At 39.9% G+C, this 26,473-nt stretch overlaps 1 protein-coding gene across 5 annotated transcripts in view; it reads right to left on the bottom strand.

The window, feature by feature from the left end:
* Positions 1 to 24,676, bottom strand: part of POU6F2 (POU class 6 homeobox 2) — a 373,231-nt gene extending 348,555 nt beyond the window's left edge. For 3 of the 5 annotated variants that reach the window (XM_059170548.1, XM_059170550.1, XM_059170551.1), the window contains exons 1-3: positions 24,421 to 24,676; positions 23,494 to 23,665; positions 9,731 to 9,784 (exon numbers count right to left, since the gene is read on the bottom strand). In XM_059170548.1, the coding sequence (XP_059026531.1) occupies positions 9,731 to 9,784; positions 23,494 to 23,659 (220 nt within the window). In that variant the 5' untranslated portion in view covers positions 23,660 to 23,665; positions 24,421 to 24,676. The remainder of the gene's footprint in view (positions 1 to 9,730; positions 9,785 to 23,493; positions 23,666 to 24,420) is intronic. The other 2 variants (XM_059170549.1, XM_059170552.1) reach the window with 1 other exon arrangement.
* Positions 24,677 to 26,473: the final 1,797 nt, after the last annotated feature.

The following is a 26,473-nucleotide window of genomic DNA, read 5'->3' as shown; positions in this document are numbered from 1 at the left end:
GAATAATCTAAACTCCCCATCAAACAGATGGAGGGAATATCTCACCTTATGCTCATATTTATCAGGCAGAATTTATTGCTTCCCAAATACCAACTCAGGTTAGATATCAATACCTTGAATTCATACCAACAAACACAATGTGGCAATTTCATACCATTAGTGAACATTAAAATGACAATAATTATATATAGAATTATCTTTACTTCATTCAGAAATTAGTAACCAACAGTAAACTCAAGTAGCCTAATACACAACCAAAGTAATTTCTGTTCATACCTCTATGCTTGAAATTTTCTTCTGGTTTTGATCAGGAAATTCATCTACTAATGCTACAAAGGAGATATACTTTTTGTTGCAAATTATTACTTAGAAAATCTGGAGTACAGGTAACTACACGTATTAATGCATACTTAATACACTTCTCCACATACTCAGCTTGTTGGTTTGATGATTTTATTTTTTTAATCCAGAAAAATAACATTGAAACAAACCCAAAAAAATCTGTAGATAGCTTCTAGAGACCCAAGTCATAAGGTTATTGTGAGAACAAGAAAAAACTAACTGGTAAGAAGTACATTTATTTTATTTCACAGTTTCTCTGAGCAAGTTGAAATCATCTCTGGGAAAGAGCACCCGAGTGTGTGTGCCACAGTTGAGAGTACCTATGCCAAAGGAATGTCATAAAACATCTGGCATGACACAGGTCAGCCCTGAGTCTCCCCTGGGTCAGTGGTCCGAGGATCCACAGGGAGATGTGTAGGTCTGTCTGGATTCTGGGTGGGAGCCATTGCCACAAACTCTCTAGCTGAGCTCTGAGGAAAGGAATAGGTTGGCCCCTGGTGATTTAAACACTGGGTGCACAACAAAATCTCAACCAGCCACCAGGCTAGGACAGAAACAGGGATTATTAAAGAAGAGTAGAAAAGAGAAAGAGAAAGAAAACATTCCAGCTTCCTTAGACCCTCAACTGCATATATACTAGATACACTACATGTCAAGACTGTATCAAGGGCTTTAACTCCAACTATCACAGTAGCAGTGTGATATAGGTACTATGGTATGCCCCACATTACAGGTGAAGGTCATAGATGTTAAGTAACAGTTGAGTACCAAGGCTGGGGACTAGAGCCTTCTTGAGACCAGTTTCAGAATCACAGTTATATTCCACTGTGCAGAAACCAAGTGTCTCTCCAGATTATTACTCTCCTCTTTTCCATCTTGCTCAGTGCCCCAGGAAACTGACCTATATGGGCTACATCAAAACCTCTTTTTTCTCTCTGGTTTCTAGTTGAATTTTGTCAATGGAAGGAAGGAAGAGAACAAAATTGGGACATTTATTCCCTCATCTCTCTTCCTGTGGGGTCCAAGAATGCCTGTATCATCCAACAGAGGTTGTCCTATCCAAATGACACTCCCCTTCTAGGTTTTGGTACCTGCCTAATCCTTTCAAGACAACTTTAAATCGTTTCAAGATAACTTTACCCTTTTAAGTAAAGGGAGAAACCATGGGTCCAGGGATGATGAGGTCAAAGGGTTGAGGGTGATAAGGACACTGTGTTATTAATCTTTGGGAGAGGAGGCTTCCACTATTCCTTATATTTCCCTTCATTCTATCTAAATTTGTGTAAATAGTACCATTAGTGAACTTAGGTTAACTAATTTGAGTGTGCCTTCTCTTTCTTGCCAGGATCCTGACTAAAACAACTACTGTAATATTTTGCCATGTATAGAAATTGCTGGTCTTTAGATAACTAGCTAATTCAAAAGGAAATGTTTTCCTACCATATTCTTGTTTTATGTTTCATTTGTTCTTAGGGAGCAAAGTCTAGAGAAGTTTATAAGTATGGGAAAACTAATACTGGTGTCCTTTTATATAAAAAGCTTACATAAAGCAAAAAGAAAAAAGATGGATTCTCCATTAGAAGAAGCCAAAACAGGAAATTCACAGAGAAATTACCAAAAGCCAAAAATCACAAAAAGACTATTTAAACCTGATTTAGTAATCAAAGAAATGCAAAGGAAAAGAAATCCCATTTCCTACTTAACAAATTATCCAGGATCAAAAATAATTTTTAAAAATTCAGGTTTAGTGAAAGACTCAGAAAATGGTTAGTCTCAAATATAGTTCATGGATGTATAAATTTGCATATCTTTTATGGAGGTCTTCAAAATGTGTATACTTATTAATCTAGTAATTATCCTTAATTAATTAGTTAATTAACCCTAAGAAAATGATTCAGAATATAAACAGAGATTAAATTAAAATTAAAATTAGAAACAATCTAACTGTCCAACTATAGGCGATTAAATAAATAAATGATGATTTGCATGCTATGTTCTTCACAGCATTATTTACTGATATGGAAGCAACCTAAATGTCCATTTCTAGATGAATGGATAAAGAATACGTGATTTATATGCACAATGGACTACTACTCAGCCACAGAAAAGAATAAAATCTTGCCAAATGCAACAATGTGGACATACCTAGAGGGTATTATGCTAAATGAAATAAATCAGACAAAGACAAACACAGTGTGATTTCATTTATATACGGAATATAAAAAACAAAACAAATGAACAAATGAAACAAACAGAAAGAGACTCACATATAGAAAACAAACCAGTGGTTACCAGAGGGAAAAGGCTTTGGGATTTGGATGACCTAATGGGGCGCCTGGGTGGCTCAGTGGGTTAAGCCGCTGCCTTCGGCTCAGGTCATGATCTCAGGGTCCTGGGATCGAGTCCCACATCGGGCTCTCTGCTCAGCAGGGAGTCTGCTTCCTCCTCTCTCTCTGCCTGCCTCTCTGCCTACTTGTGATCTCTCTCTGTCAAATAAATAATAAATAAAATCTTAAAAAAAAAAAAAAAGAAATTTGGATGACCTAATGGATCCTGGACTCGATCCCAGGACCCTAATATGATGACCTAAGCACAACACATCACTGAGCCACCCAAGCACACTTTAATTTTAAGTTTTTATTAAAGAAAAACTAATATAGGAGCACCTGGGTGGCTCAGTCAATTATCCATCTGCCTTCCATTTAAGACCCATGTCGCTGGGGCACCTGTGTGGCTCAGTGGGTTAAAGCCTCTGCCTTCGGCTCAGGTCATGATCCCAGGGTCCTGGGATCAAGCCCCAAATCAGGCTCTCTGCTCAGCCGGGAGCTTTCTTCCTCCTCTCTCTCTGCCTGCCTCTCTGCCTGCTTGTGATCGCTTTCAAATAAATAAATAAATAATCTTTAAAAAAAAAAAAAAAAAGACCCATGTCGTTGGGCTCCATGCTCAGCAGGGAGTCTGCTTCTCCTTCTCCATTTACCCCTCCTCCTGCTCATGCTCTCTCTCTTGCAAATAAATAAAATGTTTAAAAAAAATTTTAAATGAAAAAAGCACTATCTTGCTACAAAGCCAATAGATAAATAAATAAATAGACACATCCATATGATAAAATATTTCATAGTCATTTAAGCTATTGCTATAAAAATCATTTATTTTTTATTTGTCTTTAAGATCTGTTTGTTTGAGAGAAAGAGTGCACACAGAGGGAGAGGGAAAAGCAGACTCTTCACTGAGCAGAGAGCTAAATGCAGGGCTCGATTCCAGGACCCTGGGATTATGACCTGAGCCGAAGGCAGATGCTTAACTGACTATAACACCCTGGTGCCGCTAAAAATCTTTGTTTAGAAAAATGTTTACCTCTCACTCTGTCTTTAAAATAAATAAATAAAATCTTAAAAAAAAAAAAGTTTAGCTTGTAGACAGATTTGGAAATCTACTTTACTATGAAGTTCTTCTCATTGGTTTTAAAGGAAATCTTTCTGTGAAGGGTTCTGTAGACTGGCATTTCATATTTGTGGCATATGCCCCGACCTAAAGAGGATGGTTACAAGTAACAAACTGGACATTTTTCCCATGGGCTCCCCTTCCCATGTGGGCTCATTTGCTAACAGCATTGCATGTGAAGGCTGGCACCGAGGGAAGTTCCATCCTGGCTTCTCATGTATCTCCTGAGAGATAGAAGGGCTGGAGGGTACTGGTCCAAGAAAACTAAGATTCTGAGCTAGAATTTTTGTCATGGTGAAAAAAACCCTCAGAATTCAGTTTATGACTTTTCAGGTAATAAAAACCCCTCAGTCTGGCCACTATTTGAAAAACTCAGAGCGGCTGAGCAGATTTTAACTTGCTGAATCCATACTTAAAATAGTAACAGGTAACTCCGAGTTTTAGTGGAGCCTTTTGCTCCCTACTTTTCACAACTAGAAAAAAACCTTATATTTCACGTATATACCTGTCTGTGTAAAACACCAAGAACAGGGCACCTGGGTGGCTCAGTCTGTTCAGCGTCTGCCTTTGGCTCAGGCAGTGATCCCAGGGTCCTGGGGATCATCCCACATTGGGCTCCCTGCTTAGCGGGGAACTTGCTTCTCCCTCCCACTCTGCTGCTCCCCCAGCTTGTGCTCTCTCTTTGTCAAATAAATAAATAAAATCTTTAAAAAGAAACAAAAAATAATATACCAAGAACATACATTCTTGCCCCTGATGATCCTTCTTTATAGAAATTCCATACATTAGAAATGTGGAATCAATTAAGAATTCAAGATTTTTAAAGAAAGATTATTTTAGATATAGTCAGAAAAAAATTTTCAAGTACAAAACCCTCAAATGTAGAATTCATTTAATTTCAAAAGATCTTTAGAAAATTGTGGTACAGATGATTTTCTTACAAACAACAATAATTACATGAAATGCCTTCAAACATACCAACTTCCTTTTACCAGCACATCCTTCTTTAGAATGTCTAGTGGTAGACATAAAGGCTCAGAAATGGTTTATTATAACTGAAATTTCTGTCTGTTATTACCAAAGAGAAATGTACTGAACTTAATATGTTAGGTTTGGGAAATCTGTTTTCATTCGCTATAACCAATGGTCTGTCATAAGTGTGGACATAGTGGGCTTTCAGATTCTACCTTCTACCCCTGACACCCTAAGATGAGACTTCCTTTATTTTTCTTGTGTTTATAAAAACCCAGTTTCCAAAACCTAAAATAAACCTCTTCATCTCTAAGAAAAATGAAAGTGATAAGGAGGTAACTTTCAGGAGAACAAGACACACAAATATCTAAAAGATATTGATATATGCTCACTAAATAGTGTAGAAGCTATCCTTCACTTACCCTTGTCTCAAACAAGGTCTTCTGATTTCCCTAGGAATACCTATTCACTAATAAGGGGACATGCCCCCCTCCAAAAAAAAAAAATGACATTTACTTATTTTAATTTATCAGAAAGAAAAGGAATAGATGTGTAGAAGTAACAGTGCCTTTGTGGCGATTTTGAAAGTTTCCGTGAATTTGTTGACAGTCTCCTCATCAAAAAAGTATAGACTAGTTCCCCTCTTGTTGAATAGGAGGGAGCCTTAATGACTCATGATTCTAATGAATAGAAAGTAGTGGAAGAGATGCTGTTGACTTCCAAGGACAAGGCAGAGAGGTCTAGTTTATAAAAGCCAGATTCTCCTCTTCCTTCTCTCCCTTTGCCCTGGGAACACAGCCACCATATTGAGAGGAAGCCCAGGTCGCATGGAGAATACGTAGGTATTCCAGTCAACAACCCCAGAAAAGATCCCAGCCTACAGTTGACATCGACCGCCAGACATGTGAAGAAACAAGCCTTTGGACAGTTCCAACCCCCAGCCTTTGAACTGCCTCTGCTGACATCAAGTGTAAGAAAAATGCATGGACTCCACCAACTTATCGGCAAAGCAAAGATTTGTGAGCAAAATAACTGTTGTCATTGTTTAAGCCACTAAGTTTTGGGTTGGGTAATAATGCAGCCACAGATAATGTGATCAACCATATGATTGCAATGACAGTATTTTACTTCAAGAAGCAATGACACTTCAGTAGAAGGCATTAGTGCTGGTGGTAGGTGCTCTGGATAGGTCTGAGGCTAGGGAGGAGGAATGGGAAAAACGTTTAGAATTCTAGCCTATGCCCTTTCTTCTCTCAAACTTTCCCAGCTTAGCTAATTCAGAAGGCCCATTTCAGTCTTTGTAATTAACACTCTACCTGGCCCTACCCCTCTTTCTACCAGGATGAATTAGAATTCTTCTCATTCCTTACCTCCTATCAGAAAAATTTATAGCTGAACACAACTCTCTCACTCTGTTTCCTTTGCCCATGGAATGGCTTCTCTGTTCTAACTTGGAGATAATCAATCTTAGAAAAATGTCTTGTCTAAATGTAGCTCTGGAGATCATGAACATACAAGTACAGGTGTTATTCAGTTGCATATAACATGACCCTAGTCTGGCCTACTTAAGCAAAAACAAGAAAGGGGGGGGAGGATTTGTTGTAAGGATGGGTCTGGAGTTGTTCATGGAATCAAAGGAAAAAGCTAAACATCTAGCTCTTCGAAAAGATATTAATCAAGACTTCTAGGAAATCAAGGTGGTAAAAACTATAGACAGTTTCTAGGATCACTGCCATCTTAGATATACTCCAGCTGTTTTTCAGTCCTTGGATATCTCAGTTCAAGAATTATCTTCCTTGGGCGCGTGGGTGGCTCAGTGGGTTAAGCCGCTGCCTTCGGCTCAGGTCATGATCTCAGGGTCCTGGGATCGAGTTCCACATGGGGCTCTCTGCTCAGCCGGGAGCCTGCTTCCTCCTCTCTCTCTCTCTGCCTGCCTCTCTGCCTACTTGTGATGTCTCTCTGTCAAATAAATAAATAAATAATCTTTAAAAAAAAAAAAAAAGAATTATCTTCCTAGAAGAAAGCAAACTAATTCTCTACTTTGGGGAACATACAATCTCTTTGTCCAGAAGATGGAACATCTAGGTTGATAGTTCCAGCAAGACTATCTTTCACTGGAAAGGGGTCTTTTGCCAAAGTAATACCCACAAATTGTTCACTCAATGTCCACCACAATACCTGATCTTTCAAACTAAGTCCTGGCCCTCAGTTATTTATTTCTCTAGCATCCAGTGCTTCTCTTGGAAAATACTTCTCACTATGGTAAATTTCCTACCATTTATAAACTCCATGAAAACAGGAACAAAGTCTAATTCATCAGGACATTCTCAGCCCTCAGAACAATGCTTAGTGCAAAGGTGCTCAATAGATATTTGTTGAATATGTGAACAAACCCTTATTTACTTTGTTTTGTGATTCATTTTTGCTCACACACACACACACATACACACACGCACACACACATTCTTCCTTTAGCTGAAGAGTAGACTTCTGTGGGTAGAGTCTATTTCCCCTTAATATTCAGTAAGTATTTACCAGGTGTGGGTGATGTCTAGAAACATCCAATTCAGAAGCAGTTCAATTCAAAAAACATTTATCTGGCATTTAATATATGCAAGATCTATTATCTGTCCTCTAGGGGCTTGCTACCCAGCAAGGGAGGCAGACAAATGCACAAGTCATTATAATACTAGGCAAACAGTGGAAATGGCTGCAAAAGAGGTTAAAAAAAAATGAGGGAATAGTTGGAAAGCAAGGGAAGGCAAGATTCATCGTAACGTGTGAAATCAAGAAGCTTGGCCAAAACATTTTGACCACAGAAAGGGGAAGGGACAGCAGACTGGGACACACTCAGTAAGTGGATCTAAATAAATTAACCTCTCAATAAGTTCATTATAAGCAGCTTAGAGAACACATCAAGATATTAAATGTTATTTGTCCCTGACCCCTTTCACCTAATTGAAATGAAGTGATGGTAGCTAACAGAGTATGGCTATATAGATTCTATAGATTTTCTCTAACAGAGTGATACCTGAATAGGAAAAAAATCCCTCTCTGAGGGGTCATAAGACCAAGAACCAAAGGGTCCTTCCAAAAGGTAGCATAAAAGTATTGCCATTTTCATGAGGCAAATCGCCTTTAAAAAGGTCTAATACAAGCCCACTTTAGTATTTTTTTTTTAATTTTTATTTATTTTTTAATTTCTTTTCAGCGTTCCAGAACTCATTGTTTATGCACCACACCCAGTGCTCCACTTTTGTATTTAAATGCAGAAGGTAAGCTATGAACTCCTAGGGGTGTCTAAGAATGTTACAATCTTGAAGATTTTTGAGCCACCAGACATAAAAGCAGAGAAATCAGTAAAAAAAAGAAAAAAAGAAAAAGGTCTTAACCTAGAAGAAGCAATTCTTCTCCTAAGCACTGACTTTTAGTCAGGACTTATTAAAAAGGCAACTTAACAACTTCTCCTTCTCCTTTTCCTCATTCTTCTTCTTCTTTTGAAATTTTATTTATTTATTTGACACAGAGAGAGAGAGAGAGAGCACAACCAGGGGGAGGGGCAAAGGGACAAGTCTGATGAGGGACTCGATCCCAGGACCCTGTGATCATGATCTTAGCCAAAGGCAGTCACTTAACCGACTGAGCCACCCAGGTACCCAGCAACTTAACTTTCATAAAAATATGAAAAATTGGGCAATTCGGCTGTTGAATGCACTACTTGAAGAAAGTATCTTCTAGGTTGTGGTTAGAAGACACAGATGTGGGAAAGACACATCAGAGCTGGAGGGGAGGCTCAGTATATAAAACCTGTACCCAATCTACAGCACAGTCTGAAGAGGGGAGTTCCCTTCTCTTTGTACAAACCCTTAATAGAGCCAAGCTTCGTGTTAGATTTCCCAACATCATTCTTTCCAGGCTCATTACTACCCAACGGCACAGCCAAGTGGAGACAGGTCTGTATGGTCACCAAAACAAAAGATCACAGAGGGCGATAAAAGCTGGGACCAGTAAGAGACAAAACATCCTATACATACACTCAGTGAAAGAAACTCAGAACTGTCAAATAGACACTTTATATGAAGGGGGGGGTCACTGGCATGAACTTCAAGGAAAATTTGTCTCTTCTACTTAAAATTTTTTTAAAGGTTTTGTTTATTTATTTATTTGAGAGAATGAGAGACAGAAAGAGACAGAGAGAGAGAGCACAAGGGAGAGGAAGAAGCAGGCTCCCTGCTGAGCAAGAAGCTCGATCCCAGGACCCCAGGATCACAACCTGAGCCAAAGGCAGAAACCCAACTGAGTGAGCCACATAGGTGCCTCAGAAGTGCCAATAATTTCTGACAAATGTACAGGGGACATGGATAAATATGTAATTAAAAATGTGTAGGGTTGTCATGGTAACCACAACAGAACGATGCTCTTCTAGTGATCCTGACTTCTTTGGTGGTGTCTATAAAAGGAAGTAGGTTTTAGCAATATCAACCAAAATCTCTAAATATCCTTAATAAATGTCATAGCACATTGCCCCCTAAATATGGCCTCAAATATCAATTTAATCTACTTAAATTTCACAGCATGTTCAGCTCTTAAAAATGTGGCTTTTTGAAAGACTTTTTGAGGCTGTCATTTTATTTTAGATTTATTCATTAAAAAAGAATGTATAAAGGGTTCATTGTGGAAGATTAGAAAGTCCTAATTAAACACTGGCTATAAAAAAATCCCCAAAGGAATGAAGACACCATGGATTTCTACTTGCAGCTCAATTCCAATACTTAACACATAACCAACGCTTTGAGAAGAGGGCATTACTGTGGAGACAGAAGAGAGCTCCCCACTGGGACAGAGAAGACCCACAGCTAATTTAATCCTCTTTACTTCTGGAGCAGAGATGATTCTCTCTATACCTAGCTCCAGGTATGGCTTTTATGGAGAAAGTTAGATTAGGAAGACAGAACTTAGTGTTTAAAACACCTACCTTGTTTGACCATTAATGTCTGATCCACACTTCCTGTGAGGTCATTTCTCAGACCTGAGAAAGAGAACACTGTTGGTCCAAGAAGTGGGCAAAAGAACCTCACATTTCTGAAATCTCCCCCCCACCCACACACACACCCAAGTACAGGCACCTCACTTGCCTTCCGGTACATAATTTTCAACACCTTGTCATATGTGATCTGACTTCTCACATTACAGAGGAGGAAATGGGCGTACAAGAAATCAAACCCATCTGTGTAGGTCAAGAGCAGTGTTTTGAGCCCTGGTTACAATCCTTCTGGCAAGCCATTCTTCCCCTATCTTCCTGGGAGTTTAATGGAATGTTTCTTTCTCTGAAATGTTGCAGAGTTTACCTTGCTATGGTGAACATCAGAGGATGTTCTGAGAAGATCTCTGAGGCAAATGCTATGCTTGCTTTCAATTTTGGCAACAATGTGGTCCAGGAGGAAAGAAATAAGGGCTTGGCCTGAGATCTGGCAAGTGCCCTTGGAGAGACAATGAACTCGCCTCAGAGGGAAAGCACCGAGAGGCACGCTGCCATCAGGGTAGTGACCTAACCACACGTTAGAGAAGCATTTGCTGTCGCCCACGGACATCTGGTTTCATGTTACTTCTCAGTGCCAAAATTATTTTTAAAATTTCTATGATTTGAAAGAATCACACACTCCAATATTTTAAATTTAGGGAAGAGTAAGATATATAACTGCCCACTTCCATCTTTGCCCATCACACTGCCCACATAGTCCCCAAGATGAAAAAGTGAATTATTGCCTCCTCTAGAACTTGTTTGATATCTACTTGTAAGTCTGAATCCTTTCTTCAACGGACTGTGGAGGAAAGCAGTACCTTATGTCCTAAAGAAGGAAGGGGTGTTATCACCAGGAGAAAAAAGATCCCCAGAACTTTACTTTGGCCCAGAGAGTTCTGGGGGCTGACACTTCCTCAGGGAGGAGTGTGGCTAATTCCAAGGCCTCAGAAATCTCCCTGTTGGTTTTCTGATATCTGCTGCTAAAATTTAATTGAATTCCTTCTAACAACGGCAAGTTGAGTTTCAGCTCTTAAGAAAAGTGTGGGATGGCTGATATTTGTTGAATGCTGGGCTTGACACACGTCACCTCATTTCGACATCAGGCTGCCCCATGAAGGAAGTACCATCAATGGCTGCATACAGGAACGGGGAAGCTGAGGCCGGGACATGCTCCGCACCTCGCCCACCCAGCCAACAAAAAAGCATCCTGCCTCCAAAGCCTGGACCCACTACATTGTATTACACGACAAACAAGAATCTTGGGAGGAGAAAGGAAGTGGGAGAAATGGGGAGGAAAAGATAAATCCAGTTCATTCTCCCTTTGGACAAGACTGAGAAACAATGGCTGAAGAATCCCAATTGTGTTTTAGAGCATAAGCACCAAACCCTGGGATGAAAACATCATGGACGCAGTGTGTCCCGGATCACGTCAAGAAGCCTTTCTTCCTCCTCACTTTTTTGGAGGTAATTGTTTTTCTCAACTGTTTCGGCCTCTGACCAATAAACTACGCATGGTTTTGAAGGTGAAGCTTTCCCGAAGAGGCATGGGAAACGCGGAATGTCAATACGCCATGTGGGTCTTGGGCTAGGGAGCGACCCTGTCTGCCTCCTCAGCATCCAGGGTAGTGGGTGTTCAAGACGGGACAGTTGATTCTTTCCAGTGTATTCTCCCCTGAGGCCACAGAGCACGTCACCGCTCCTACCACAGAACACACAGCTTGTTGAGTGGATGAATTCACTGTTGAATGTGGAACACACACACTGCACGGCATGGAAAAGGCTGATATAACAAACAGAACAAATGATGGGTTTCTACGACGCTGTGAGATACCTACACTGGGCATATGCTCATCTCCTTTGTCTTGATACGTGAAACATTGCACGAGAGCAGGGAAGTTAGTTTCAAAACACTTTGCAGCATAAAAGAGAAATATAAGAAACACAGAGTGTTGAGGAAAATGCCTAGGAAAAGTAATTTTGAAGATTCAATATAGAAATGATCCCAGGATATCATGGTCTTATTTTCATCAGTTGTTTTATTTTGAGACAAAAACTGGCTCTTCTAACTTCTACAGATGCACTCCCTCCACCAAAAAAAAAAAAAAAGAATGTTATCTGATATAGCTCTGTGACTGTCACAGAGCAAAGGAGGAAATGTGATAAATTTTGACAGAGAATAATAATAATAATTTTAAAACTCCTTTATTTATTCTTTAGTGCCCTCCCTGGGAAAGGGCACATATACTAAGAATGGCGTAAAATGACAAATATAATGATGTTGTAATTTCAAAGAGCAGCAAATGTTAAAAATTTGATGACAGCATAAAATAGCCTCATAATTACATTTATATTGAAAATGTCATCCCCTTTTACCTATATATTAAATATATGAAATCAATGTTTCAAATATTTAAAAAATAATCTCACCTATGTATTTCTTTCCTCTGATAGGTACAACTGGGCCGTTTTGTTTTGGTGCTGAATGAAGAATTTCATTAGATAAGCTAATTTTCAAATATTGTTAAACTAAGCCATTCAATTATTTTTACATTCACTTGTTAAATGTTCAAATACGGCCACATTACAAGAACCAATTTGGGCGTTCGGCTGTCTCTTTTTAAATTTTAAGTCATCTTTTTTTCTTCTTCTTCCCAGGCTGCAAAAGTGTATTACCAAATAAACTGACACAACATCTGAGCAACTAACATAAACGTGCAATTTTAATGCCTTCTAATCACACAAATCAATATGAGATTTTTGTGCCTGCTCCTGACCTCCTTCAAATTATCCCCCCATTTTGGTGGAATCAGAACGAGTGTGGGCTATTTGATAAAAAACCCTAAGTGTGTGAAATGAGAGCTCTCGCCTCTTCTGCCAGACTCCCCTTGACAGAAAGATGATAGAAGCATCACATCCTTGGAAGAGTAAATGCAAACTGACAAGAGATGAGCCTTTAGATGTTGAATATAATCTTGAATTGTGCTTGAAGTGTCTTATTATCTTGTCTTTTGATGTCTGAAGGGGCGGCTCATTGTTAGAAAAAGGAAAAGCCGCTGCGCATCTTTGCCATCTTTAAAAATTGTTTGGCCTTTAACAACTGCTTCTCCAACTAATGTCCATTTCTCCTGACAATAAATATGGCAGGTCGTCGGCAAGTGACAAACAATTTACTTTACATGCCACACTTTTATGGGTTTTGAGAGCTCATGTGGAAGCGGATTTTTTAAAAGTCCAGAGAAATTAGCAGTGTTACACACGTTAAGAGGACAGAGGTCGCTGTGCGTACGCTGATGCGACCGCGTGGTTATTTCCTGCTGGCCTGGGGCTTGTTTCCTTCCTCACGCGTGCTGGATTCAAACTTTCAGCTCTTTATTTATCATGGACTAAAAAGGTCCCGGGAAATTGATACTGCAACACCCCAGTCTGAGATACCCCATGAAGGAAAGGCCCTACAGCGGAATTTGGAACCGTGCCTAAATGGAAACCCATGTCTCAGAAGGGTTTGAAGTTCAACGCGGGGTTGAAGCAATTTGGCCTTTGCCCTCAGTGCCTTTAGCACTTCCTAATTTCTGCAGTCCTTCTAAGCGCCCCGCACCTTTCGCGTCTACCATTTGTTTTGCGGGTTTTGTTTTAACTTAAAAGTTTAAGGATGCTCCCAGTCAACAGGATTCCATAGGAGCTAAATCACAGGCATGCTACTTTTCTGTCACCCAGCCAGATTTTGTGAACGCTTTCAAGATCTTTTCTCAGACTTCCATCACTCTAAGAATCCATAAGAATTCTCAGAAGGACCATAAACTGTTACAGGTTTCGGGTTATTGTATCATTATAAAAACATATTGATACACTGCAGATGACAAGAGAGGTGACCACCAGCCAAAGCTTGTATGGCCATCCCCATGCCATCAGCGATGGCCAATCTGACCATTTCTGGTTTTGTGAGTGTTTGCGTGTGTGCGCGCGCGCGTGGGTGCACGTGTGCTTGTTTGATTGTTTTAAGCAGGCAGCCACAGCCATTAATCCCTTTTGAAGCATGGCAGCCAATTTTTGACACTTTTCTGATTGCCTGTGGATTCTGATTGGATTGTTCCCAAATTACGATAAACGTGGATTCTAATGGCTGAAAGAGAGATTCTGACCTACGGCAAGGAAATAGACGAGCATCCCTGAGAATCTAATTTTTTGGTGACTCTTAAGAGTAAAACCTGATTTAATCTAAGGCATCAGAAAGAGAGGAGCCAGTCAATTCTAAAATAGTGATGTAGGTTTCTTTCCAAAAGTTTATGAAAGTTTTTCCACATAATCCAGATAATCTCTTTTCTGACTATTCATGCAGGGATTAAAGGATAGCATGTTGGCTTTTTTCCCTGTTTCTTTCCTGCTTCTCCTTTTGAAAATACCGGGCTTCCTTTTTTGACATGTTTCTATTTCACAATATTTTGCTATATGAAATTAGATCTATCAAAGAGAAAATGCAGGTTTGGAAAAGGGCATTTCACCCCCTTCCCATACCACTACATATTTTTAAATACAGGAAAATGTGTTTTTCCATTTGATTTTTTATTCTCTTCTACCCTTGGTTGATTTTGGCAAAAATTCACTCTGTGGTAATAATTTTTCATGCTTTATAAACAGCTTCACATGTTTGCATTTTTAAATCAAATTAATCCCTCACAGCCCTTCTACTTTGATGGTGGTGATTCTCTCCTGCAATAAGTCACCCCATACCATTCATTCATAAAAGTAAATCTTGCCATTTTGCTATTCAAAGACAAATCAGCATATACGTGGCCATCAAGAACTGCGAAAGGAGAGTCAGTACACCATGCTATTTTAATAGCAAATGTTTAAAATGTGATTTCTTTATTGTGCATCAGACACCCATTCTATCTTGATGTGTGTCCAGGTAAATGTTCATTTAGGTCCGTGAAATCCTTCCAGGCAAAAATTGTGTTTTCAGTGTAGAGAACAAATGCTTTTTACTTAAAAGAGAAAAAGATAAATGTTTGGTGCTTATCCCCACAAGTAAACAAATACTCAGGTTCCTAATATTTAGATTCCAAGTGTCTTTCTCTCATTTGGGCAAGTTTTGCATGCTTTAAATTTATGTATATATTTCCTATAAATCAAACTGTGCAGAAATGCTCAAATCTCTTTGCTGCATTAACTGCACAAATTCTAAGAAATCCTGTTGTCTCCTCTGCTTAGTAAAGAGCAGCTTCAAACAAGACACTAGAGCTTGGATACTAGCCCAACTATGCCCGAAGCAATACTATATAATATGATTAATTGTCCTTTATTGGTAAACTATTCATTTTGATAATTTTACCTGGAAACTATGTCTTTGAGAGTTCATAGGTACAGAAGAAGCACATTTATTTGATCGTGTGAACTAAAAAAAAAAAAAAAAAAAAGCCTATTATTACAAATTAGGCTTTATTAATTTCATGATAAAGACATGCCTATGACAAAGTGAGTAAGACAAATCTGAAGTATCACATGAACACAAGAGAAAATACGGAGAATACGCTATAGACACACATACACATAGAACACACACAGACACACCCACGTTTTACATGCATAGCACTGCATTAATTCACTATGTATTCACGGTGTTGAAGAAAGAAAACAGGGAAACAAAGTATGGAAGTGATAAAACAGAAAACGTGCACTGTTCTTCTAAAATACTAGGCTAATATTAGTCTTAAAATATGAGTTTCTTGGATTTCACAAACTTGTATCACCATTTCTCCTCATTAATAGGAAGAAATCAAAGTAATGCAAGAGATTTGGAAAGCACAATCACCTAAAAAACATTATTTCAGAAAAAGATGTAACACTGAGAAATGCCAAACAGCACAGAGGAGGACAAATACATTCCCGAGATTGTGAAATCTTTTCATGGTGGCTACCGCTGGCACATTCTGAGTGCCCTAAAAATCCCTTAATAGTGTACCTCGTCCTCAGGCTCAATGAGCAGGTTTTGCTGTAGTTCATTACCAAGAACATTTTTTCACCATCTCAATGAAGGCAAGTTTCATCACAGAATCCCACTTTCCAATGAACTTCAGGATGGAAGGAGACTTAAGCATTTACTTTCTGTGCAATGCTATCATTTAATTCCTTCACTGTAATGTGATCGCTTCCCCTATATTTTCAATTCATTTTGAGGACAGTGCAGTCCTCTAAGAAAAGTGACTTAGATTGCATTAGTTCTGTTGTTCCAGGTGGCTAATTTTTTAATGAAAATAAAAACCAATATATTCTCACCACATGTAGCACTTTCAAAGGAAAGACGGTAAGAGCCATTTGAGGCTGGATTTTTCTTTTAAATTCTCAAATAAAATAAAGACATTCATATAACATACCAGGATGTTCAAAAAGTAGCAGCTAACTATTACAAAGAGGTGTCAAAAGCTACGCATCTTTATTAGGTGGCTTTTAAAAATGATCTTTGAATACCTAACAAAACAACTTTTTTTTCCCCATTTCTCTGAGAATGACAGACTTCAACCAAAAGAGAGTCAGTATTGTTCTTGCTGACCTCTGTGTTCGCATTAAAATGGCTGAGTCGATTTTTGATAGTTCACAGTAGTATCACAACAGAGGCAGAGCTGTTACCCAACCAGTCTGCACTTGTTTCATATTTTTATAAAATCTGACTCTGGGAGTCAGGAGGTGGGAGTTCACATGGAAAAGGCTGAGTCAAGTCCACATGCGTAATAAACAGGCATCCTCAGAAGCCCCCATACTGCCAAATACTCCTTCTGAACAAATTTTAATATTTTAATATAAATATTACTATGGTCTTTCCAAAGAGAAGTCCAGTCAGTGTTGACAGACGCAGAACACCGCCCAGCTCATAGCACGAAGGGACATGCCCCACTGTAAACACCAGCTTGCAACAAATTATGCTCACTCACTTCCCTCTTTAAAAAAAAAAAAAAGACATTTGAAATTTTAAAGGATAAACATTTTAAACGTAAGACCGAAATGTCATTAATAAAAGGAAAGCTGAACAAAAACACCAACGAAGTAGAGACCCTCGGAAGACAACAAACAAGAAAATTCCAGAGCCATGCTGCAGAATGGCAACTGTTACTAGGAACTCTCTCTCTTGCTACCTCTGCCTTTGGATATTTTTTAAAAATTTATTAACCTGACAGCAGGAAACTTTACACAGATTGCCCCCTGACAGGGTGCCAGTTTGGTATAAACACTTTGCTATCTTTTTCTTTAGCATAAGAAAATCAAGAAACATGGTAAGTGGAGCCAGGTGCATATTTGGGCAAACGTGACTGCTCCTCAGCTGGTCTCGGCACCCAGGGAAGGCCTGGGAATAATCAGGAGCCCAACAGCAGAGCAGCACCCTTCCTCTTTCTTCCTTCACATCCACTTTCTTTTTAATGTGTGGGTATCTGATGTATTATTAATCCCCAAACATAAGCCAGCAAGATCACCAATCAAAGGAAGTACCAGTCTGGGACGCCTGGGTGGCTCAGTTGGTTAAGCAGCTGCCTTCGGCTCAGGTCATGATCCCAGCGTCCTGGGATCGAGTCCCGCATCGGGCTCCTTGCTCAGCAGGGAGCCTGCTTCTCCCTCTGCCTACCATTCTGTCCGCCTGTACTCGCTCTCTCTCCCTCTCTCTCTCTGACAAATAAATAAATAAAATCTTTAAAAAAAAAAAATCATTTAAAAAAAAGGAAGTACCAGTCTTCTCGCAAATTATTTGTTTACTGTCTAAGAGCAAGCAAGGTGCACTTGATATAGTCACTTAAGTCTCATTTCTCAAGTGAGGGAAATTTTTATTTGGCCAGTTCTTACAAGAAGAATGCGATCTCTATAATTAAATCGGGTAATTGAGAAAGAAGGCAATCTACTTAAGGGCCGAGCCTTGGGAGCTTGAATCTGGAATGCACCTCTATTTATTAATTATGACATAAACTGAGCTGGGTGAACAATAAAACCTCTCCTGTGCCCCGTAACCTTTAAGTCAGAAACATCCAAGATGCTAAAAAGATGAAAATGAACGCCTTTAAAGGGAGGAATGATGCAGATCAATGTAATTTCTAATACTTTGTCTTATTTCCAATCCTATATAGGACCGTTTAACTCAATGACAACAAAATAGAAGAATTGTGGCCACCAAGGTAGAAGAAAAACGTAAAACCATGCCAGCATTTTAGTTTGCTAATGTGTTAGCACGGACAACATCTTCAGACACTTGCAGTATCGAACTTTATTCCATAAACAGATGTCTGACCTGAGCACCCCAGGCTCGGCAGAAACAGAAAAGGGAGACACTAAGAGAGTCCCCACTGAATCTCGTGTTACGTACCACGTCCATTCAAGTGTCACTTAGAAATGAGCATGGCTCAACCAACAAATATGGTGAAAAGTTTGAACATCCGTGCTAGTGCCAATGATTTATTTGTATTTCAAAATGCACACATTAACCCTATTTCAAGTGGATTTACTTATCAAGGTAGTATCACAATGGTTTTCGGGGGGGTTGGGGAGGAACACTAAAACTAAGTCTGTCTATACACACAGAGTGGATTTTTTTTAAAAGAAATACCTAGGTGCGTTAGGTTGCCCTAAATGTTCAGGAATGTATCTGAATGTGCATTTCCCCCTCAGTAGTCAGAGAAAAACACCATAAGGGTTTGTTTGCCTATTAAACAATAGGTTCGACAAATACTTTATCATGCATCTCATTTACTTACACAAATATAGGTTTCCATTGGTTTCTTTTAAATAGCTATTTGGGCATAGAATCTATTCTCCAAATTATTTAGTTAAAAGTAGAGTTCTTTGATATTTCCCAAGCAACATACACTTTCTTCAGTGAAAAAATAGTGTACATTTTCCATTAAAAGACTATCAAAACTCATAAAAATATAGAAGTACAATGCATAAGGTAAATAAATTTATTTCTCTAGGGAATATTCCCCATCACCTGCCAGCTAAATCCTTCTTGGGCTTCAGCCAGACGTCCTGGTTACTGGCCCCAGCATATTTCATCAGAATATTATAAATATCCAAGACATTGGAACCTTGAGAGAGAGGTTTCAATAAAGTCATACAGTGATACCATCATAGGCAGCCTGGCCACAAAGAGCAGCTCCCCCCCCATAATGCCCCACCAGTGACCTCCATGCTGACCTGCAGGGACCACTGTCTCAAGGGGTGACAAGACAATTTAATCCTTTATCCCTTTGTCATTGAAAAGGACTCCACTGCCATAAATTCTAATCAAGTCAAACTGACTGGCAATTAAAAAAACAATCTTATAAAGCATGTTTTTATGAGAAAGATAACAGAAAGGAAGGGAAAAAGAAAAACCCTCTAGATGGGACATTTTCCAGCCAGGAAGAATCACTGACCCAACTTTCAACCCTTATCTGAAAGTTCACAGGTAAATGATACTGAAAACACCCACGCCTGCATGTATCCTTATATGCAATTTCTCTTAACGCAGAAAAAACACAGCAGCATGACAGAAAACTAAGCATCCCTCTTTACCTCGGGTCCAATATGTGTAAATGTTTTTTCTGTTTACATCTCAGCTCAGGGCTTTGGAGCCGTGTGCCCAGTTCACGGACAGTGGGGTACAAACAAGCAGCGGAGCAAGACAGGGGCCCAGCCACCCGAGGTCGTTGCGACTTTAAGAAAAGCAATCATGAGGTTTATCTTGAAACAATAAAACTACTCCCAGGAGGAGCACAGTTAATAAATCATCTTTCAAATTTCAAATATATCTGGGAGAAAATATTTAGGGCCTGTTTTATGCGCTCTCGCTTCTCCAGCCAAGACTGCATGGGAAAACTTTAGTACAGATATTTTTCTGGGGATATATATTACTTTTATCCTTCCTGTGGCCATCTTTCCGATGAAGTTGTTGATGCTCCACCATTTGAATTTTAGCATCCAACTTGACGGAATGGGGACCACTGAATTCTTGATGAGCATGACTAAAAACGAAGCACCACATTTAGACGGGGGCATAAATGTCACCCAAGAAACACAGCAACCTCTTCCTTTTGAGATCCTTTGCCAAAGGCCATTTCTGAGAATGGTTTCGAATATGTACATCACTGGTCACATATTAAATGGCTGGCCCCGTGCGCCAGCGCTCATTCGATCCTGCAACGGAAACCCAGGGAGATGGGGAGCCCCATTCTCCCTTAGCACCCCCCCCACACACACACCATCGACACACAAGTCTCTTCTCCTCCATACTATTTCCTACAGCTCAGAGCTCAGCAGAATACAGTCACGGACCAAAAAGAAGGAGACGGTTATTTCACAGGCTTTCCAAGAATAAATAACATACCACTTAATGATATCACAGAGAACTACCTCCCTATGCGTTTCTCAATGAAACGTGGATTCAGCTCTCCTAAGTGTACTTGAGTCTTCATAGCTGTTCAAGTTAAGCAAAATGTTACCTCTGATGTGATTAATTCATAAACACAAGGGCCCTTTTCTGAACTTTCTACTGAGGCTGGCATATGGCTTCTGATTTTCTCCTTCCGGTATTCTGAGCTGCACCGGGCACGGAAACATCCTGGACACTGTGTTTCCCTTTCCATGCTGTTAAGAGCAGAGGTGCAATTTCAGGAGAGGCATAAAAGGCCCACCGGTTCCTGGAATTTCCTTTGTTTATCCATAGAGGGCATCCGTATTAGCCTTTCTGCTACAGTTTTGGGCTGAAGGTGCCCATACTGTGACAGAAACAGGCTTGTGCTCTGGGCTGCTGATTTCAATGAGGCACAGAAGGGGGAATAAGTACCAAAGAAATCCATCAATACTGAAATTTCAGGTACAGTACAAAACAAACAAACAAACAAAAAAACTAAAACTAAAAAACAAACAAAAAACCAAACTGAGCTCTTCTTGCCTCCTGTTGTTGTTAAATGTCTCTCCACAAAAGTGGAACATCAATGTCACAGTTTGTCTTAATCTGCTCCTTTCCTTATGGGAAGCAGGGTTTTCAAGAACGCAATACGCATACCATGAGGGTGACTGTTTGAGGGAGTGTGTTAGGAAATCACGGTTGAGAGCTAAACCTGGATGCTCTCAGTTATTCGGGAAAAAATGTACTTCTTCATTGTCAGGCTAAGAGGATCATGAAAACCACGGATAAGAACAGAACCACTTGAGTGTATTCATGTCAAATAAAACGATGGTCCATTCAATGGTCACTCGTTAAGGGCAGCCAAAGTTGATCAAAATTCTGGGAGAGAATTATTCTAAAAAGTTTAAGTCAGTTACACAAGCTGGGATTTCTAAGGCTAAGTCTCAGTGATATTAACAGCATAGAACACAATAAAAAGCTCAAGAAGCCTCAGGGAACATTGGGTGTGCTTCCTTCAGTGGACCTTCTAGTCCCTCTGTCTCCCAACCTCTCCAGCAGTTTTCAAAACTGCTAACCTACTGGTTGCTTCTTTACCGAACTGGAAACTGGAAAATAGTCACACTGTGTTCAAAAAGCACTCTAGAGACCAAATAAAATTAAGTGACTCTATAAGGACTATAGATGTAAGATGGAGATTTTACCTGGTGCCCTCTCACAAATTCAGAAGTTGGGAATTTTAAAGTGAGGATGAGTGCTTTGAACACCCACCATGATTTCTACCCTGTAAATATTCCACTTCTGATTATATGTTCAATGAACTTTTCATTCAAACCTCTTTGACTCTCTTCGGGTTTTTAAAAAAAAATTTTAAGTTTATTTCCCTCCCCATGTAAAATAACAGATCTATAACAATTTTCAAAAGCTGGAAATCTAAACAAATATTGAGAAGCCAAATGAATCATCCTTCTATTGGTTTACTTGAAGGAAAAACAAAACAAAACAAAACAAAACAAAACAAGTTGGGGTTATAAGTGAAAGTCTCCAAAATGTATTTACTTTTTTAAAATGCATGCAAAGTTTAGGAGGAAGTAACCCACTATCCACAGTTCTGTTGAATTCGCAGTTGATTACTTTTTAAAAGTCAAAATGCTTAGTATTAGCATCCCCAACATCAGAAAGACTGGAGCGTAGCTTTGCCTTTCTGTAATTTATAATTTTATCTGACTTTTCTCCCTAATCCCCAAAAGGAAATGAGTGTTCTAGGACATGACTCTCCCTACACACATAAAAACTGAAACTACAACAAGATATTCCTTTAGAGGGCAAATGCTAAAACCTTAATGCCTATGTGTAGAAAAGAAAAAAAAATCAATGTGGCAGGTGGAATTGCTGCTTTTTGAAAAAATGTAGTTCGACAAGAATTTCTTGAAACTGAGATCTATTCTACTCTGAACTGTAAAGCTATATTTTACCAATAGAAAATCTGAAACAGAAAGTTTCTCAGCAACACCCCTCTCGTGTTTGACTGAGTGAGCATTTCAAATCAAAGAAAAGCTCCTCTGTTGAAGCTGGCCTAGAGTTGCTGAACACCGAAACTGCTTTCTTCCTAGAGGCTAAAGAAAAAAAAAAAAATTAAGGATTTTTTTTTTTTTTAGCTGAATTAACGACTTTCTCAACAAAGCCGTCTATGCAACGGTGTTGTTTCTCTTTGACATTCAGGCACACGGCTGTGTTTTTAACCTGAGACCCAGCAGTGCTCTGCTTAGTATACATGTATCTCTATTTATCTATCCCTCTATCTATAAAATCAGGTATATATCAGGTTAATATAAATCGATATAAGCAGGTTAGTAGGTACATACACATATTCAGTGTTTTGAGTATACAAACACTGGAAAATAATTAAAAGCAAGTGTTTCAGGAGCAAGGTTTCTGAAAACCCACTGTCACTCTATCCCACAAAGTGCTTCTCCAGCCCAGACATCTCTTGCCATCCATCACTCGGTCACGGGCCTCAACAGCCCGCTCCCCTTTCTGATTAGAGATCACAGTTGCTTGAGTTGGCTTACAGAGTGTCATCTGTTTGAATGACAGATGTCTTTGCTGGAGTGGCACTCTGCTCGCTCTTGTTTTGTTTACGGAACAAAGATTCCTGAAAGGTCCTGGGCTGCCTGCACGTTTAGGAAGAGCCTGTAAACACCTGGTCAAGGGAAGATGGGCAGAGGAGGGCTGCAAAGAACCTCTTCTCTTCCCTCGGTCCCCTGCTAAAAGGAGACATACCCACTCCAACCGTGATCACAAAAATGTTATTTCTCTGAGCAATTCCCGTAGCCACCTTTGTTTACCTGGCACACAGAGACTTGTATTGATATTTCCCAGTTCCCTCTTTCGTCTTTTGACTACAGATAATAACTCTTAACTCTCCTTCCCCTTAACAAAAGGCTGCGAAGCAACCCGAAACCGAGTCAATATTTATTCAATAAATGTTAACCAATTCTCACAATGGAACTGATTTCCTGATTATTATTACCATTTTCATCTTCTTCGTCTTTTCCTTTTTTTTTTTTTTTTTTTTTTTTTATTTCTAACCCGGGGACTATGGCAGTATCTGGCAAGCCCCAAGGAGCAGCGAGGAAGTTCCTTGCTGGGAAAAGTTTGGAGGACATCCTGCCAGCCGCCCGGAATGGGCTCCGGTGGCTCGGCCCCTCCAAGATGCAACGCTCCTCTTTAGCACTTACAAGAAAATTGAATGAACAACAGGGAAAAGGTGGTGGTGGTGGTGGGGGGGGGGGGTGGATTGCTCTTCCGGACAACATGGTAGGGCTGAAATGAAATACCTAGACAGACTTACCGAAGAGCTTGCTGGGAGTGTCCTCGCTGTCATTTGATTCCACAGGCGCAAGCAGGGGCTCATTCAGCTCGCTGTCTGAAGTAGCAGCCTTGTCCTCACCTCTCAACTCCGCATTCATTTCACTCCGCGCTGACAGCGAGGGCTTACTGACTTGTCCAGCTATCATTGGATCCTAGGATGGGGGAAAAGAGTGAAGGGGAGGAAAAAAAAAAGTGGCAGCTTTAGTGTGCGTGTCCTCTCTCCCTCTCCCTCTCTCCTCTCTCTCTCTCTTCCACACACACACTCTCCCTCTCTCCTCTCTCTCTTATCTCTGGCTGCTCCCGCTGTTATTGCCGGCTGCAGTCAAGTGAAGAGCTATTACAGATCCGAGGAGTTCTCCATTACTCCCCACCCTATTAAAGCTCCGCTAGCATGTGAGAGATTCAGGAAGCTTCGGAGGGAAGAAGAAGGGGGAAAAAAAAAAGAAAAAAAAAACTTCTTTGAAAGCCACCTAACCAACACAGCTTTAATTGTGGGATGTGCTTTTTTGTACGAATGTTTTTACACCTTGTTCAGTCTTTAATGCAGTAAGAAAAAAGAAAGTGCTGGGTTTGTACTTCAGCAACACACTCAAAAGGAAGGAGCACCCTATGGAGGAACCAGGGGCTATTTTAAGAAGCACTCTCCCTGGGGGAGAAGCAATTAAACCCTATCCCCAGAGCAGAGCAAAGAGATAGGGAGAAAAGAGTCCTCAAAAGGCTTTCAATGGAATAAAAGAGATTTCTCATGTAAATTCCATCAGCACCCTTAGAAGTTGACTTGCTGTTCCCAGATTTGGGACTGAAGCTAACCCCGAAGCCAATGAACATGTTAAACCAAACAATACACAGCAAAACAGATGAAAATTGGTTTAAAAAAATTTTTTTAAGGAATTGGAAAAATACTTACAAACTGTGTTCAATAATCCCGAAACCCAGAGCATCGTACGCCCCGAGCATGAGAGAAAAAGAAAGCAAAAAAATCACCTCCAAAAAAGGCAAGCCTCCCCCCTCTTCCCAATAATTTGAATCTGCTTTATCTTCAGCTCATTAGGAGGGCGTCTTGGGATCAGAAATATTTCCCAAGGAGAGCCGGCTCTTCCATTTGCCAACTAAGATGCATGATACTGTTTGGGCACAAACGCCGCTGCAGAAGGCAAAGGAAAGCAAGAAGTGCCCTTTTTGCGTTATCTGGGAGCTATTTATTGCCAAGTTCATGCCTAAGTGGTTCCTGAGCAGGAAACAGGTGACCAGCAAAGGAGCAGGTGGGGCGGCAGGCTCTCTTGTCCCACCCTTATATTGGTCCCGGTATGCCTGTGGTTATTTTTTTTTAATGTATTCATGCCTGAAAAGTGAATTTGATATGACACATGATAATCTATGAAAATGTTAATCAATACAAATAGTTTAAGCTGTCATCAAATGCACTTCTTTAGTCAATACTCATACCACTGAAAACAATGTCACTGTCACCAGGGCTTAATGTGCACAGCACTTAATATTGGACTCTGTGCATCAATGCACTTCTTCTTCAAATACTGTAGGTAAACACATTTTCTCCCTATTTAAGGCTGAGGCACTCAGCACGCATTTAGCTGAGCCGAATCCTCCCTTTTGAATACCTTGATAGGTCCACTGGAGGGCAAAATTAATACTTAATTGAATCTCACAGTCATCAAAATAATCAATACTTTTTTATTATTTATTCTTTACAGTCTGTTGACTGTTTCAAACCTCTGAGGGAATGGTGGAAAGGATTCATGGCTTCGAAACACTGTCATTTAACAAGGTAATTTTCAGTGGGGCATTAGGGGTTGTGAAACATATAATAAAACAAAAATGGTGGCTTATAATAGGAAGAAAGAAAAGAATTATATTTCTGCCATCTAACAAAACAGGATAAATAAAAAAGCAAGTGCAGAGAGAGAGAGAGAGGGAAAGGAGGGGGACGAGGGAGAGAAAGACTGGCTTTTGAAGGGTTTTATCATATCAAGAGCAGAGCCGGGCTTTCATAATGCTGACATTTCTCATCCTGACAATCCTAAACAAGTGGAAAGGATGAGATCGTAGATATCATCTTTCATCACATTCCCCGGCTTAAGAACCAACATGACAGCTCCTCTCCCCTTTACACTGTTAATTACTAAATAAAATACTACTCTCTGTCAGCATCAGATGATTGCAGATAGCAACCACAAACATTTCTTCATTGTTTCCCCCCTCTGGATCGGTGATACCTACCTTGAACTCTTTAGAAAATAAATTAGGCTTGTCTCACCATATTGTAAATATTTGAAATATAATCAATGTCATCAATGTGGTCGATTCTCAGTATTGTCAGCCTGAATTTGCTGGTGATAGATTAGCATTTCATTGACTGTGTTTGGTCACTGAGATGGGGAGTGCTTGACTCTCAGGGGTGGAGGAATGCAGGGGCAGGGGAAAGGAGACTCAAATTCTCCCCACCCCCAATTTCTTTCCTAGGCAGCTAGGGGAATGTGTTTGGATTCTTCTGAGTCAGTTCCTGGAGCAGGATGGGGAGGAAAGGGAACATGGCTTTGCCTCCCGCTTTTGGTTAAGTGTACTCCTCACCTAAAGTAAAGAGCCCAGGTTTAAATTCCAGGACATTTTTACTTCACAAAAGGCTGAATACTCAGTCTGTCTAATCTAGAGGAAGGGTTGTGATCTGTGCCTTTGAGACACCCTATCTCTAAGGCCACATGGCTCATTTCGGCATTTTTTTTTTTTTTTTAAGAAAGCGTTCATGGGAAACGTATGTTTAGAATGGCACTCAAACCCCAGAATCAACCAAACACGGTATCGGAGAATATCTGGGTAGTCTTCCCCAAAACAAAGAATATTTCCTTTTTGTTTTATCTGTGAATGGTCAAACTAAATTCTGAAGCACGCAGAGGAGCCGAAATGCAGCTGCTAAGTTCAAGTGCACTTAAATCTTGAAGGCG

Source organism: Mustela lutreola, chromosome 4 (assembly GCF_030435805.1).
Source record: "Mustela lutreola isolate mMusLut2 chromosome 4, mMusLut2.pri, whole genome shotgun sequence".
NCBI lineage: Eukaryota > Metazoa > Chordata > Mammalia > Carnivora > Mustelidae > Mustela > Mustela lutreola.
The sequence above is the reverse complement of the archived record's forward strand: the minus strand, read 5'-3'. Positions and strand labels throughout refer to the sequence as shown.